General features: G+C 35.5%; 2 protein-coding genes and 2 non-coding genes across 5 annotated transcripts in view; 3 read left to right on the top strand and 1 right to left on the bottom strand.

Moving 5' to 3' along the window:
* The first annotated feature begins 256 nt into the window (after positions 1-256).
* LOC147410860 (dihydroceramide fatty acyl 2-hydroxylase FAH1-like) lies at positions 257-7,149 on the top strand. The gene is made up of 7 exons (XM_086441017.1): positions 257-437; positions 2,097-2,167; positions 3,257-3,349; positions 3,456-3,652; positions 4,859-4,964; positions 6,091-6,237; positions 6,606-7,149. The coding sequence occupies exons 2-7, from the start codon at positions 2,117-2,119 to the stop codon at positions 6,723-6,725; spliced, it is 714 nt and encodes a 237-aa protein (XP_086297143.1). The 5' UTR covers positions 257-437; positions 2,097-2,116; the 3' UTR covers positions 6,726-7,149.
* Positions 7,150-7,842: 693 nt separating this feature from the next.
* Positions 7,843-17,314, bottom strand: part of LOC147410861 (uncharacterized) — a 29,300-nt gene continuing 19,828 nt past the window's right edge. For both annotated transcript variants that reach the window (XM_086441004.1, XM_086440998.1), the window contains exons 13-18: positions 14,288-14,361; positions 11,145-11,242; positions 10,918-10,977; positions 10,762-10,830; positions 10,613-10,666; positions 7,843-10,482 (exon numbers count right to left, since the gene is read on the bottom strand). In XM_086441004.1, the coding sequence (XP_086297130.1) occupies positions 10,432-10,482; positions 10,613-10,666; positions 10,762-10,830; positions 10,918-10,977; positions 11,145-11,242; positions 14,288-14,361 (406 nt within the window). In that variant the 3' untranslated portion in view covers positions 7,843-10,431. The remainder of the gene's footprint in view (positions 10,483-10,612; positions 10,667-10,761; positions 10,831-10,917; positions 10,978-11,144; positions 11,243-14,287; positions 14,362-17,314) is intronic.
* Positions 8,553-8,626, top strand: TRNAP-UGG (transfer RNA proline (anticodon UGG)). Its single transcript has one exon. It is a non-coding gene; the product is annotated as a tRNA-Pro (tRNA).
* Positions 8,782-8,855, top strand: TRNAW-CCA (transfer RNA tryptophan (anticodon CCA)). Its single transcript has one exon. It is a non-coding gene; the product is annotated as a tRNA-Trp (tRNA).

Here is a 17,314-nt window from a genome sequence, read left to right on the forward strand (position 1 = left end):
GAATGTACTAACATCCCAATTCGTATCCGAAATGTAGTTGAATCCAATATCTAAAATTTTGAATTCGAATTTTGGAACGTCCATTGCCAGGCGTTATTGAGTGGACCTTATAGATTGTGAATTCTAAGCTTTGTACACGTGGCAAAAGGTAAAAAATGATGGACTAGATCCTAACCAACACAATGGTAGCAAAGACCAATTCTTTGAAATTTGAGAAACATGGTCGTAGCTGGCACCTATTAAATCCAACCAGACGTACAGCTCTTTTCATTGATATCGGGTCCACATTGATTCATTTTTGTGGAAGAAGAAAAAGACGCGAACGAAGCTGCGCTGTTCTACAGAGATACTCTCGAATTCGATCAGAGAGAGATTTCTAGGGTTTCAAAATCCCTAGAGTGACTCTCAGATCGGACCTCTGTAGCTATTTTCCTTAGGTTTGTCTCTTTTCTTCATTTTTGGTTGATTTCTTTGAATTAATGATATTTTCTTTTTCTCGTCTTACTAATTGAGGGGTTTTTTTTTTCAATTAATTTGATATTTTCATGGCGTTATTGGTGTTTCTTATTGAATACTTTTGTTTTTAGGTTCGGATCTTGTGTGTATTACAGTCATTTAGGAGAGAATCAGAGATTATAGTTTTCTTGGGAAATATTTATAATCTTTAAATAATTGCCATTTTATGCCCAAAAAAAAAAAAGAGAAAATAGTAAAGGTTTTTGAAGATTTGTTAACTGTTTGGGTAAGGTAGGTTAAGTAAGAGAGTTTTTAGGAAATTTTCACCTAATGAGAGGTTTTTGAAGATTTGTTAACTGTTTGGGTGTGTTGAAGCCTCCAAGATAGTCGACCAATTTCCTTCTTTTTTTTTTATTTTTTAATCTTAGAAATTTCTTTCTTTCTTGTTGCTTGAGCAAGTTTAAATTTGCTTCTTTGGTTCTGTTCTTAGATTTGTATTGGGTTCTATCCTATTTTGTTGACTTTTTAAAAACCTGTCCCTTATATGTGTGTCTCGCCCATATGGATAAGGATGACATTTTGAACGACCCAACAACACATTTATTCTCAACATGGTGATTACTATCACAAAGAAATAAGTTCATTTTAAAATAATTAACAGTATGGAAAAGAAAAATAGGAATTAACTATTTAATGAGACAATAAAGATTCTTCAGTGTAAGTAAGGAGAAGTATATCAGAATGGATCGAAATTTTGTGAGGATGTTCTTCAAGGTATGAGCAACACATTGTATAGTTGGATTGTCTAGCATGACATCCATATTAGCGACCAAGGTTTGGATACATGACCAAGTTTCCCATGAATTAGCAAATCCTATATGACTAAAAGGAAAAATGAAGTATGATCTAAGAGAAGGCTCTAATAATCATCATCATTGAAGTGATATCCCAAAGATTTGGGGTCAGCTTAACGAATTGTGTTCCTCCATTCAATTCTGCCCGGAGGCACGTATTTTGTTATTGACAGTGTTTTCATATCGATTTTCACTATCTCAATCCATGTTCTTTTGGGACTTCTCTCACTTTATTAGGACATTCAATTAGCATAGTCCTTCTAACCGGGACAAATCTGGCTCTAATCATCTGTTTAATAGTTCAATTTTATTTACTCTTTGATAGGCAGGTGGTTGGTCGTTGGACCAACTATTGATTACAGATAGTACTCATACTACCCACTGGCCGTTGTGTCCAACCGACCTAATCCACCCTTGGCAATTTTTTTTTCTTTTTTCAATTCTCTGTTGTTAAGTAATGAACAAAGAGAGGAGAATTATAACATAATTTTTTAGTAATGACCGCAACTAAAATTTGCGGCGGGGGGATTAAACATTGGTTCTCCTACCTCTCTCAGTGCAAAAAATAAATAAATAAAATTAGCCTAAAACTTTCCCAAAGCCACTCTACTCAACATTCCCTACTTGTATTGACCCTAGTCTACAACTCCCTTTCTTTATATATCTATTAGTTAGCCTAACATGTAAATTATTTGTCTTTTAGTTTTAATATTAAATCCATTGTTATTTTTTTAATATAATGTTTATTTCTTGTCTAACCTATTTTCCAATTAAAAATGCCTCCAGTAACATAAAGACTTGATAAGATGGTTGCCCAGGGCTTTATCGTGGATTTGAATAAACCTCTTGTCTTCCAGGTTAGTTTCCATTGGTTTTTTTCTCTTTTCTTTTCCTTCTTTTACAAATTTCTGTTTGATTGTTAAATGGAAGGACTCATATGTGATATTATGCTGTGCATGCTTCCATAGTGGTGCGGAACTTTTCATATTCCTCACGTGTTTAAACTGTGGTGTTCTCATTTCTCTGGTATTTTGGATTGAAACAGGAAACAGGAAGTCTGAATGACTAACCACAGTATCATTTGAGTCATATAAAGAAACTTTTAAGCTCAGGCTAAGTAACTTCCTTAGAGCCCTAACCACAAGGGGTTGGCCTAGTGGCAAGCCGAGCCTTGATAAGCTCCTCAGCAAAGAGTAGGTCAAGTGTTTGTAACCCCATGAAACTATGAATTTCTTGGGGCCACCCTCCAGGGTCTTGTTGACCCTTGACTCAACCTGTTGCATGTAAGACTTTCCAAGGGGATGGCATGTGTGACCAAGGGATTACTCCTACCCGAAGGGTGGGGATACACCCATGATTTCAAAAATTAAAAATTAAAAATTAAAATTAAAATCCTTAGAGCCTTGTTAACTCTCTTCTTTGGCAGTAAAGGCACTTGCATGTCATTTTTGTTCAACAGTTCCAAAATTCTTGATCTCTCCTTTTATAATGGGTTATTTTAGAAACACTCTCGTGTAAAATTGGTGATATTAAGTTTACCACCTTGCAAAACACAAGATTAGGTTTACCCCCCTTGAACGTAGGCCAATGTTGCTTTTTTCTTGATGATTTAACAGTGAAATTTTGCTCTTTTCCAAATTTTGATTTAGTAATTTAAGTATTTAAAGATCATTTTGAAAGAAAAAAAAAATCACCATTAAATCGTCAAGGAAAAGCAATGTTGACTTACGGTCAAGGGGGGTAAGCCTAATATCACCAATTTTACAGTGGGGGCGTTTCTAAAATACCCTTCATAATATCTGCTTGCTTTTTATTCTCATCTGAATTCCAAGTTTCTATGTTGCTCCTTACTTCAAAAGCCCAACCTGCCAGTCTTATTAAAACCACTATAATTGCAGAAATTCCTTTTCTTTTATTTGATTTCTAACCTTTCAACTCTTTTATAGGTTGGCCATCTAGGAGAAGATTACCAGGAGTGGATCCATCAGCCTATTGTTTGCAAGGAAAGCCCACGTTACTTCGGAAGTGACTTCTGGGAGGTATTACCCAATTTCCCTGTAATAGCACTGTCATATTTCTGAAGGTATTTCCATTTGTATGGTCCAATCATTGATCTCGGGTTGACTTATTTTTCACTGAAAACAGTTCTTGACCCGCACGGTGTGGTGGGTGATTCCACTCATTTGGCTGCCAGTTGTATGCTGGTTCATCCTCTCATCCATCCAAATGGGCATTACGCTGCCTGAGGTAGCTGTGTTGGTAGTTGGAGGGATATTTGTGTGGACACTAATGGAGTACTCTTTGCACCGCTTCCTTTTCCATATCAACACAAGCAGCTACTGGTTATTTTTCTTTTTCTTTTTGTTTACTTCTGTCCTATATATATACTACAGTTTGCCCGTGCCTATGGCACAGGCATCCTCTTTGGGGTTAAGGGGATAAAGCCAAAAAATTACAAAGTTGGAGAGGTATTATTTAGAATGAGGAGAAGAGGAAAGACAATAATGTGGGTTAAAGGGGTAAAAGAGGAAAGATAATAAAGTTCAAGGCGTACTATTGAAAAAGGGATAATAGAGAAAAGATAGTAAAATTAGAGAAATATTATTTTAAGGAGGGGGGAGAGATAAAGAGAAAAGACAATAAAGTTAAAGAAATAAAGAGGAAAGGATAGTGTGGACCCCACTCCAATGTAGCTGGATTGGACGTTTATTCCCCATAACTACAATTAGAGTGGGTTTCACCGTTGTTTTATATATATGACTCATGAGAAAACACATGATCTTAACCATGTAAACATGGAATCCAATTGTCAGAATTTATACGTATACAAATTACAAATCTCACGGATAATTATTTCAATGATAAATCTCAACCGTTCGATTTTATGTTTACACTATTGGGATCATGTGTTTTTTCCATGAGTCATTCTTCGTGAGTCAACAAATCCCAACTGTATATATATATATATATATATATATATATAACCTCAAGGGGTTGGCCTAGTGGCAAGCCGAGCCTTGTTAAGCTCCTCAAGAAGGGTAGGTTAAGTGTTTGAAACCCCACGAAGCAATGAATTCCTTGGGGCCACCCTCTAGGGTCTGGTTGATCCTTTACTCAACCAATTGCACATATGACTTTCTGATGAGGCAGTGCATGTGACCGTGGGATTAGTCTCACTTGAAGGGTGGGGATACCCACATTAAGCAATATATATATAAGCTAAAAAGATTCTATCAAAGGAATAAGTAGAAAAGGAACTCTATGGAGGTCGAAGAGACCTACCTAGGGAACTAGAACCCTTTCAAAACAAGAACGACAAAACATAAAGAGCTGCATCTCAACCCAGAACTGCCAAACCACAAAGAACCCAGACGATCAAACCGTCAACGAGTCCCAACTAAAACAAGGTCTTAAATGAACATCCCCTTGAACTCCTCATACTCCTTGGCTCGGGAAATACCCAATACCTTGGTCCTCCGTTTAAGTTTTTATCACCATTTCAATAGAAGTAGCCTCATTTACCAATGAATGCTAACTACTTGCTGCAGGGGAAATACGTTACATTACCTTCTTCATGGCTGCCATCATAAGCACCCTATGGATGGATTACGCCTTGTTTTCCCTCCTGCTGCAACAGCTATTCTGTGTTTTCCGGTATGTTCCCATTGTTTCTTCTCTTTTAATTTTGTAATAAAAATGAGTAACTCTCTTTGACTGTTTGCATCTCTTTTAACAAATCCTCAAACAAACTTTTATGCATTGATAGGTTTTTATAATGTTGGGTGTAACTTCAAACTCATCAATCCATATTGTTCAGTTTGTGGTCTTGTTGTAGGCCACATATATTAATCATATTATCCTAATCAACAAATTAGACCTTCCACATAGACTTTTCTCCATATCAATTTTAAAAACATCCTAGTACCAAGTACGATTGGATAGAGGATTACACTTTCAATGTGACCTTAGGCCACATCCCATTGATTGAATGGTCTTGATGAGGCTATGGACCATATATACCATATTGATCTAGGAAACATGTATTGAATCAATGAATGGTGCAGCAATATTCACTACAAAGGTACTTAAGTTACATTTAGATCCTATGTGTCTATCATACACTTGTAAAAACAATCCCTACCATACTGTAAGTTGAAATATGCATTATTACATAATAATGCCATTTGATTATGAAGCTTGCACTGAATATGCTTCTGATCATCCAGATGAACGCTTTGTGTTGGTGAACTAAAATAAATTTTTATCCTGACCGTCCTTAAGCTCTTAATGATGCTAGTATGAAATACCTATGGAGAATTCAGATGCTTTTAGTATGTCAAACATGGTCATTACCACAGTGACAAAAATCTGTGATTTTTTGAAAAAATTGCAATTAAATTACGATTTCAATAGTTGTCGATTAAATCATCGATTTTTTGAAAAAAAACACAGATTATTTTTTACTTTTAGCAATTTTAAGTGTTATTTTATTATTTAATATATGAAATACATACTTTTTACACTTCAAAAAATAGGTTTGTTTCTAAATTTATCCGATGTTTTCCCAACTTCATCGATCTTTTGGCAATTTTTTTAGGAACTTTCTCTCGTCAAATTATTCCCTTTTCACTATGATCATTACCAGAAGAGGCACATATACTGGTTTATCTTTTGAGAAGTCAAAATACGAACTGAAGAGAATAAAGATAACTGCATTTTTTTAAGCCATTGCGTACCTTGTTTGCTGTGATTCTGATTCATCATGTTATGTGTCTGCTAGTTATATAACCTTGTTAAGCTCATGTCAACTCCCTCTACTGCTCCTGCATTGTTTGGAGGTGGCTTATTGGGCTATGTGATGTACGACGTCACCCATTACTACCTGCACCATGGACAACCATCTAAAGAAGTGCCTCGAAATCTGAAGGTGAGAGGAAAGTGAAAAAAAAAAAAAAAATTATTTGTCAAAAAAGGGTCCCCTCTTATACTATAGTGTACTACTTGGTGCACACATTTTAACTTGGCATCCATCACTCATTGGGTTCATGAGTGAAATTTTCTATGCTAAACTTGACCTGATTGGACGATCTCAACTGCCTGATTTATACTTTCCTGCTCACCATAGTTTTCTTTCTCACTGCCAAAAGTGTATTGAGGGTTGGATGGTTTGGGTCAGTTTTGAATTGAGGCGTGCCTTGGAAAGTTAATGAATGAATATCCATGATAGTTAACAAAAATTTAACAATTTTGAGATCTTAGAAAATCTAAAATACTTGTTTGCTTGTATTTTGGCAGAGATACCACTTGAATCATCACTTCAGAGTTCATAACATGGGATTTGGTATCACATCCTCACTATGGGACAAGGCATTCGGGACACTTCCTCCATCAAAAGCTATTGAGAAAAATAGATAAAATCTAATATCAGCTGGAGTGAAAAGCAACAACCCAATGATCAAGGAGCCTGGATTCAAATGGAAGTAGTCACATATGATATATCTATATATTAATTAACTGTTTGTTCAGTAGTAAGCTTGGGGAGGGGAGGGGAGGGGATTGCATTTGTTTAGAGAGATGATGCTCTCTTTTTTAACTCATTTATCTTCCTGACCCACCTATCTTAATTAGCAGCTTTTCACAACAAGGTGTGGGGAGGGTATAAAAGATTTGAGTTTAATTTGAATGCATCATCCATCACAGTTGTCAGAGTTAGATTGTTTTCATTCTTTGTTGGAGTCTCCAACTTCCATCCCATTGTTCTTGACAAATTTCTCTTATTTTGGTGTTCCTGTAAATTTTTTTGGTTTACCTTTTCAAAAGGGGTTATTTTGCCAAAACACATGCCAATGTTTTCGCCTATATGGTGTCTTTGCATCATGATTGTTAGCATAATAGATCATGTCTGATAGATTTACATTACGCTAGGAGGGAAAAAGGCATTTAATTTTGAATATAATTAAAATTAAATTAAATGCCTGATAGTATGATTTAATGTTAATAAGATTGTCGGTTTGAAATGGTATGTAGCAAATTTTCGTTAATGGGGGCAAACGCCTACGAAAAGATCGCTTGGATTTAAGAAAGGGTCGCTTGGATTTATCCATGATTTATTCCTTATCTCTAAAATCCTATTTCCTAATTCTAATTGATTAATTTGGGATCCGACCGAAATAGGATTTGATTGGTTTATATTTATATGTGCGTTCTGTCTAATCTATTTCTTTATCTCCTTATGAATCGTATGCTTGTAACAATAGGGACAGAATTTTCTCAATTCCAATCGACTAGGTGTATTGTGTCGATTCTTTTGAGTAATATATCTGGAAATGCCCGGTGATTCCTTATTAATACCGTTTCGGACACAACTGTTACATTCCAAAATAACTCTTATTCTGACATCTTTACCCTTGGCCATGAACCTCCTTTGGATTCACTTAACTCTTCTATTTTCGATCCGAAACGAAGAAGAAAAAAGGGAAAAACAAAATAGAAGTTGCTAACTCGAAATCCAATTATGAAAGATTTCGTTGCAATTGCAATCAATAAAGTAATAATAAGTAATACAAGCATTTCTAACTATCAATTTATAACTATCAATTATTTCTAATTCCAGTATAGTATTTCATTTAAGTATCTTGTATGATTTTGTTGTCCTAGACCCCCATTTGTATTTCCGTTTTGTATTTCCGTTCGCACTCTATTAATTAGAGCCTGAACCCGAGTTTCGCTGAGGTTGAATCTACTTTTCTTCTTTCTCTTTCCTTCTTTATCCTAAAAAACTGAAAAAAGAACAAAACTAAAGAAAGGGAGAAGTATTAGTCACAGATTATTTAGTGTATCTCTAATCTTCTTTATCCCTTCCTATGTCATGAAAAAAAGGGGAATGTCAACGCATCTGGGAATAAACGATTGATCTCTATCAATAGACCCGCTAAAGACCCGAACCATAGAGTACTCAGCACAGGGGCCACGGAGAGATATGTTTTTATATCTCGCATTGAAAATCCTCCTTCTTTATTGTAATATTGTAATACATATATGATCAGATACATATGTAGTTAAAGATCCCTTGTATGTGTACGCGGAATCCTATGTATATAATCCTTTCATTATATGTTATATGAGATATGAGACCAAAAAGAAGAAATGGCAAGATAAATTTGAATTGTATATCAATGGAGGAAATAACGATGTGGAAAACAAAACGGGGATTCTCTACAATGACACTGTAGGCCAATTGAAAGGGATGTAGCGCAGTTTGGTAGCGCGTTTGTTTTGGGTACAAAATGTCACGGGTTCAAATCCTGTCATCCCTACCTATTACTTCTCCCAGGAGCAGTAACGCAGGATCAATTGAGATCCATTAAACTTGGACATACATACTCTTTGAGTTTATGATACTATACTCATGCAAAATGCATTGGGGGGTACAAATCCTTTTCTTTACGGTCCTATCTATTGTGATAAGAAAGCGCTCTTAGTTCAGTTCGGTAGAACGTGGGTCTCCAAAACCCGATGTCGTAGGTTCAAATCCTACAGAGCGTGATTTCGTTCTTCTTGTAAATGCGTAACTCCAATAACAGTTAATTTGACGAAATTATAAAAATATCATTTTAATCTTTAGATATTATAATTAAATAAGGGTCTAATTAATTTATTGAAATTATAAATGTACTTTTTTATTCAGGATAATGCTGAAGTAACATTCTGACAGGGATGTGTTTCATAATCATAGATTTTTTCACGACAATCTTTTATTCGTCAATATTATAATGAGATAAGAGTTTGATGCAAAATGATAATTGTCCTAATTAATATTTTAAATTTAAAAAAAAAAAAATGCCTTTTTAATACATTAAATTATAAACTACCTCATAAAATTAGATTATTTATTTAAATTTTCAAAAATAATAATTTAAATTAATTTTAAAAATTTTAATCTTACACTAATCTGTAATACATGTGTGTTGGCACACACACGACATCCTGGTTAAATATAAATATACCTCATTTATATATTTGAAGCACCGGACTGATAAGTTATTGGATCAAGTCCTTATGGAATCCCAAATTCCTGATCCGTACCCATAATTAACAGTTCGGAATACAGGTTTGATCCTATCCATTGATGGCCCTAGTATTTGTCATTACAATGGCCTACTACTATTATTTTGATGAATTCATGTAGGCACCCCATTTTGTATGTCCTTTATTTATCAACTCGCCTTTTCATTTGGTTCTATTTCCAGTGAAAAGCAATGCTTTCCAGGTCCCTGATGGTACTATTTGAGCTAATCCTAGTTTCCCAAAACGATTTTCCAATCAAAACTATCATTTCTTAAAATAAAAAAATAAAAATAAAACTCTAATTTTAGAAAGAAAAAAAAAAAAACCAAAATACGATGACATGTCATGCCTCTGAAAGGGTAGGTCTTGAGTTCGAATTGAATAACCTCAAAATGCATTGTTTAAGGTATAAATCTTGAGAAAGAGAGTGAGACTCACCATTGTGTTTTATTAGATAGATATGGGCGGGGAGGGGTGACAAAAAATCAAACAAGGCAACATCAATAGTTTCAATAACATTTAAGCCAAAATTTAGGAGAAATTTTGTGGTGAAGGAAACACATTGTGCCCTTCATGCTTATACAAATACCACAAACTCCAAACCAACCTTTTGATTTTTCTTATCAGCCATCCTTGTAAAGCTGGCCAGCCAAACCACATGATATTAGGGATTATGATCCATCTCAAGAGGTGAATCACCAATGAACAATCTAGATCAATTCATAGCCGGCCATATATTATATACATACAAAAGTCCAGCTTAAAATAAAAAAATTGTACATATAATGAAAATGATCACAGTGATAAAATTGTAACTGTTAATAGTTGATAAAGATAACACTTTTGACTTATCAAAAAAATAATACTTTTGGAGTTTGGACCAATCCTCAAGTTGATGTAAATCAGCTAAAATTAAAATGATCACATTTTAAATTTGACTATGGTTTGTAGTCATTACAACAGCTACTCTTGCCATTTGAAGGGATAGAACACAGCATCTCTTGTCCATTAAATAATTACAGTTTGAAAAAATTTACCTTTAATGGGAAAATATTTATTGTACTCCCAGCTTCGTCATTGTCCAAAACGCAGCATAATATCGATTCTGCAGTTTTTTTATAAAATCAACGGCAAAAGTGTCTTGAGTTGTCATAGTTAGAGAAAAAAAAAATTGGGAAAACACAGGGTTGATTGGGAAACAGAAAAAAAGGAGAGAGGGGAAAGGGGGGGCTTACTTGCATCATGGCACGGGGATTCGCAGTGTAAGTTGTCTCAATAGCCCTTTCCCGCTGTTATCCAAAATTGAAAGAACAAAACTATCATGCATTAAAAAAATTCAACCAACGATGCTAAAGAAGAATATAGTCAATGGAGTGTAAGTTACCTTCAACTGAAATCCATAATGGAAAGCAACCCTCTTCACATCTTCCAAACTGAGTTCAATTGACATCTCCTGAAAGCCACAAAAGGTCCAGAGAGCAAGTGAGATATGTGTGTGTGTGTGTGTGTGTGTGTCGGAGAGAAAGAGAGAGAGATTTACATCTTCTGTCCCATAAGCATCGGCAAAGTGATAGAGTAGGGGGCCCAAGTTTATCCATACCTATCAATGGAACAAATTTGCACATGAGGAAGAAAGCACAAGTTAAAAAAGTGAGAATTTAGTGATTCAATCGACAAATTTCCCAACACATCACTTAACAAAGAGACGAAAAAATGTAAGGCAATGCAATTCATGATTTGTGCCAAAACAGAGAAAAGAAAACTTACTCCTCCATCTCTCAGTATTTTCGATATGATTTCAATATATTCCACAATGTTGTGGGCTGTATCCAGGAAGAAACACGTAACCACGGCATCCCAAGCTCCTGAAAGAATAAAAAAGAACACAACAATGTTTGAAGTAAACAATGACTGGGGCTCCTCCAATAGTACAATAAAAGCCCATAACAATGTGTGAACTAACTAGCCGGTGAGTTGAAAGTACGCCATTTATGTATGAAAATTAAGTAGATGGATGTGCATATTAAACAACCGACAAAGCCCAACAAAGATACAACCTTGATAAACAAGCAGTTCTTCAACAGGCAACACCTAAGAGAAAAGACTCAACAAAATCCCCAAAAGAGCCCTTCACAATCTTCTATGATTGAAGACCAAATAGAGCAACGGTTTTAACATTCAGGACAATCTTCTCCGCTCTTAATCTGTTAAAAAAGTGACTAACACTCTCTTTCCAGATGCCCCAGCATAACAAAAGGAAGTACGGAACAGAAGACCTATCCTCAACAAGTGTTAGGTTTAATTATAAGGACTTATTAGTTTTAGGTGTATGTACATCATTTAGCTTTGTAATGCGTTTTCTCCTCATATATAGAGGTAGGAGGCTAGGGTTGGAATCACTTTGATTCTGCTCAACTGTTATCGGCATTTTTATCTTCTCAAACTCTAGGATTACATTGTATATGTATCCGAGCACATCGTGTAATCAAGGGTTTAGATTCTGACTTCTTTCTATTTTCTTCCACGTATTCTTTTTTATTTTATGATAAAATCAAATCCTAATTGAGACTTAAGGAATCCTTGGTGTTTAAATCCTCCACGTGGAAATACATTTGTGGTTGTGATCGTGCATATACCCTCATGTGGCTGAATCTAAGAGGGGCTGGGTTTTAGTGATTTGGTGGTGTTTTGGGCAAACTTTGTGGTAGTTCAATGTACTGGAAAGTGCTTGATGTGGTGTTTGGGTATTTTTGAAGCCTGCAAATCTTCTATGTAGAATTCTGGCATAGGTGATTTTGGTAAGCGTGTTTTTCGCTACTTCTCTCAAATTTTTTTGCAACATGATTTTTCCAGAGGACTCACAAGTTTTTGTGGGGTAATTTCTCCTAAGGACACTTCTTTCTGGTTCTCTCAACTTTTTGTGAGTATTTATCAAGTTCCGAGGGGGGCAATTTCTCCACAAGAGGTTTTAACCTAATTTTTTGTTGCTACTTTTTTTCTCTAGTACTGGTAGAGTGTAGATCATCATGAGCATGGTGGATTTCTGGAATAGAAATCGAATAAAAGGTATGTATCCAAACCTTATAGGGGCATAGATGACTCCCATCAAATGTAATAGAAGTAATTACATTCAGTTATCTAAAAGAATAGAGGTATTTTTGAAAGCAAAGGAAAAAAAAACACGGCCACTTGATCCAGGATAAGCCTAGTTCTAATGACCCGAATGCAATTGAGGGATAGGAGCAAGAGGATGCTCAGATAGTGACATAGTTTTGAATTAGTATGGAACCACAGATTAAGTGCTAATTTGATGTTTTTTGGACATAGCTAAGGAGATACAGGAGAGGGTGAAGAACATGTACTCATGGTTAGATAATATCACCCAAACTTCTTAGGTCACACGAGTTTTTCTCTCTGCAGTAGGACGACAAGACCCTAGAGCAGATTTTTTTGCATCCATTATGTGTGTGACTGAAGAACTTAATCAATGACGGCCAATTACCAGTATATTCTGAGGATGCAGAAAGAAAAGGAAAATATGGATGTGATTAGAAATGTGGCAATGATGGCGACAGATCAGCCTTAGTTATGGGGACCACAGAGGTCATGTTGGTAGAGATACATGTGAAGCCATGGAACCCATAACTGTATCCATTATCGCCTCAATGGTCGTATAGTAGATTATTGTTGGGATTTAATGGCAAACTAGCCACCCATCATCTTCTTCCTCACTACAGGATAAGTAATGTCAGTCTCCTACTTTTACCCTTGGACAAATTACAGAAAGAGGGAACTAGTTCTTCTCTCCAAGGATAAGTATGATAAAATCATTTCCAAATCTCAGCCCCAATCATCTTTTCTACTGCTACTTAAGCCTAGACAGATATGGCATTGACTTGTTTACTATCAACATCCAATCCTTAGATTATTGATTATGGTTCATCAAACCACATGACAAGTACTTTTAGTTTGTTGATTTCTCTTCGTTTCTCTCCTAGTCAAAGTATTAGGCTTCTTAATTGTTCTTAGTCTAAAGTTGTTAGGTTGGGTAAATCTCAACCTCATTCCGACATTTATTTGTTGTTTGCTTCTACATTCTTAAATTCAATTTTAAGGGCTTAGACCCATAGTTCAGTTGGTTTGACACATTCCAAAGCAACTAATAGGTCATGGGTTCAAGTCCAGCTTACCTATCAAAAACAAACTTCCATTTTAATTTTTTATCTGTTAGTCAGCTAATAGACATTACAGAGTTTAGTAACATTCTTTCCTTATCATTGTGTATCAGGATCTAAAGATGAGGCATTAGTCTTTCATAGAGAAAGTTGGATATTTTAGATGAAACTAGTTTTCTTGGATACATCAAAGCATTATCACTTACCGCTTATTTAATTGTGCCATTTGACCTAATTTAACAGGACGGATATATTTTAGACTAGGAAAAAATATGTATCATAATTTCTTAAAAACATATAATTTTTATGAATGATGCTGAAGTGGCCTCAGGCTGGAACCTCTATCGCACTTCTTGAAGTGAAAGTGTATGGGAGCATTAGATGCTTTTCATTGTGATACGAGTGAAAAAGCATCTATGGTTCGTATCCACTTTCACATCAAGAAGTGCGATATGAGATTCCAGCTTGAGGTCACTCCAGCACGACTCAATTCTTATTTATACCTTATAAGTAATATTAGGGAAAGAATAGTACTAAGAAAGAAAAATATCATGACAAATTGGTGAAAGCTAATTTAATGTAATAAATTAGAGGATAATGATTACAAACAGTTTTAACCTAGCAAAATAAAGATAACTGACCATATTGAATGATGAAAACTCTTGCCAACTTCCCAAACTGGAAAATTAGAATGAAAGGTGAGAAAGAAAAATAAGTTGACCTACTGCTTAGTACCTTCGTGGCTTGGATCATTGTATACTTCAACAAAGTCACCCCCACACATGGAAAAGCCCTCTGTAATTCCTGCACTGCTTGCAAAATCAAGTCAATGATTACAATTTAAGGAATTTTTTTTTTTTTTTGGATAATTAACAATCCAATTTGATTTATGAAAGAAAAAAAAAATAGGTGCACACAGAAAGCACAAAAGTGTGAAACATTCATTATAATAGCTGATTAATAATAAACATAAATCCAATATAAGCAATTACTTGCTAATTCACCTTTAAAATAAAGAACTTAAAATTTTGAAAATAAAATAACAAGAAACAACCCCCCCCCCCCCCCCCCCAAAAAAAAAAAAAAAAAACTCTATATTTCCAAAGAATTCAAAGAGCATTTATTTCTGTAGAGATAAAGGGAGATGTTGATCACTAATCCACGTCTCATGAGTTGAACATCCCAAATTGGAGACTTGGACCGCTCTTCAGGCCCACTAACCTCCATGAATGTTAGTTACTGCCTTGGTGTATGTACATATCAAAAATCAGCTCAATTGGTGATTCATAGCCCTTGGATTTCAAGCATTTTTCCATCCTGGGTACCATGAAAAGATCCATGGATGAAAATATTAGGTTCCAATCCCATGACTGAAATGTTCAATCTGATAAACAGGGATCAACAATCAGGCCGATTCTTTACTGCAATTTCACCAAAGGAGGACCAAATATTGATGGGCTTGGTACACTATGTGAATAATCAGATAACGACTGGTGATACGTAACGAGAAAATATGATATGAAAGTTGTGCATATCCAACTTGTAAACACTAATAAATAAATAAATCCAAACATATATCGTCATATTACAAACCTTATGTTAGTTATTTAGAATTGACAACATGGAAAGAAAATGAGCTAATGTGAACAAATGGGCTTCAGAAAAGAAACAGAACTGTGAAAATTACCTTCACCGTTACTAGTAAAAAAAAATATAACTCTTCATCCACAAAAGACTTGAGACTTATTTCAGAATAAGGAGATCAAGTTAATGAAAGTTTTGAAGGAAGCAACCAATATTCCAATTATTTGGCAATGGCAAGAACTTTATAATTAACTGCTTATTGGAATCCTATTATTTTCCCTCATTTCTTGTAAATAATGTGTGGATATCTAAATGATACAACTCTTGTTTGAAAACAAATATTTTTGTGATAGGTAGATTTTTTTTTTTTTTTTTTGAAGAATATCAATCGAACTCAAAACTCCATCATCAACAACTGTCCTTTATTTTACTTGGAAAAGTGAGCTTGGACCCATAGTTCGGTTGTTTTCCATTAATGCAATTTTGAGGTCATGGGACCAACTTCAACTTACCTACCAACAAAATGTCCTTTATTCGAACAATTTGTGCTCAGGCATCCATGCCTCGAGTAGTGTGGAAGAACGGTACTAGAAGTTTTTGTTAACATATATAATGTTTTATCCTTGTCCTTTTATGTTTTTTTCCTATTTCTATGTATCTCATACAAATAGGAAGTAAAGGAATAAAGAAAATAATATTTTCTCCGGAATTTTTCTCTTCTTCTCTCTCTCCCTTTTTCTCCAAACCCTAGATTAAATCTTTACATGGTATCAAAGCACAAGATCACAAGGGATCAAGAATCGAAGAGAACCGTACAGGAAAAGAGTCCTACAACTATCGCCCTCCATTTTCCAGATTTCTAGGACTGTCACCCTCCATTTTCCAGATCTCTAGGGCTGTCACCCTCCATTTTCCAGATCTCTAGGGCTGTCACCCCCCATTTTCCATCCCTGTCCCACTTGGATCTCCGACCAATAGGGCTGTCACCACCCATTTTTGGGGCTGCCAACACCCAGTTTTCAGTCATAGGGGCTGCTGCCACCATCAATAGGGCCCTTGCACCCCACCAAAAATCAGATCTCTTCTCCTAAATCCTTTGAAGGCAGATCTCTTCTTCTTGGGCTCTGTAGGGCTAATTTGAACTCATCTTTTGGTTGTCACACCCCATGTCACGGTTGTAAAAGCCCTAAAGATCAATAAACAATTTTTTTTTGTTACCTAGAATGGAGAGTAGAACCAACTCCAATGCTGGAGTAGTTGTTTAGTGTTTCCGAACAGTATTAAGTGTGATTTGGATTTTTTTCGAGAGTTATTTTCCTCCTGTAAGTCATGTCAGAAGTCACTTCCGGGCAATCTAACAATAATGGGTTTGGATCCCCACAAGTCAGAGATGAAAATCCCAGTCTCCAACTCACCACAGTCAAACTCGATGGCATAAACTATTTGGAATGGGTTCAGTTTGCAAAGTTGATTATTCATGGGAGAAGAAAGGCTAGTTATCTTAATGGGAAAGAGAAACAACCTAGTCCTTCATATCCCAAGTACGAATAATGGGATGCAAAAAATTCCTTTGTTGTTGCACTCAATGCAACCTCAAATTAGCAAAGGATGCCTATTCTAGAAAATAGCACAACAAATATGGGAGTCAATGACTCAGATCTATTCCTACGCTTAGAACAGTGCTAGGATTTATCAATTGGAATAGAACATATCCCATCTCAAACAAGGGGACAAAACATTGTCAGACTACTTTTCTGAGTTGCGTAGTATGTGGGAAGAGTTAGAGCACTACTTACCTTTTAATTGGAAAAGTTCAAAAGATTGCACAATTCAAAAAGCATGTTGAGACTCTACGTATCTTTCAGTTTCTAGCCGGTTTGAATCTTAAGTTTGAGATGGTTTAGGTTCAAATTCTAAATAGAGATCTCCTTCTTTCTTTGAATACAGTCTACTCATATGGTCAAAGTGAGGAAAATCGATGATTGGCTATGGGACAGTTGAATTTCCCCATGAGTGGCAGATCTGCCATGGTAGCCAACAAAGAGAGTGGAGGAGTCTTCAGGGGGTAAGAAATTTGGTAAATCAACACAGGGTGCATCCATACAGGGATTCAATAGCAGAAAAAGACCAAAATGTGATAATTGTGGCAAGTTTGGTCACATTCGAGCAAAGTATTGG

The sequence above is a fragment of the Akebia trifoliata genome, chromosome 1 (genome assembly GCF_017979445.1).
Source record: "Akebia trifoliata isolate Shusen 1 chromosome 1, ASM1797944v1, whole genome shotgun sequence".
In the NCBI taxonomy this organism is placed as follows: domain Eukaryota; kingdom Viridiplantae; phylum Streptophyta; class Magnoliopsida; order Ranunculales; family Lardizabalaceae; genus Akebia; species Akebia trifoliata.

Coding starts and splice junctions, on each gene's coding strand:
- LOC147410860 (XM_086441017.1), top strand. CDS start 2,117: ATGGTTGCCCAGGGCTTTATCGTGGATTTGAATAAACCTCTTGTCTTC. Junction 2,168..3,256: donor ATAAACCTCTTGTCTTCCAG/GTTAGTTTCCAT, acceptor ACTCTTTTATAG/GTTGGCCATCTAGGAGAAGA. Junction 6,238..6,605: donor AAGTGCCTCGAAATCTGAAG/GTGAGAGGAAAG, acceptor GTATTTTGGCAG/AGATACCACTTGAATCATCA.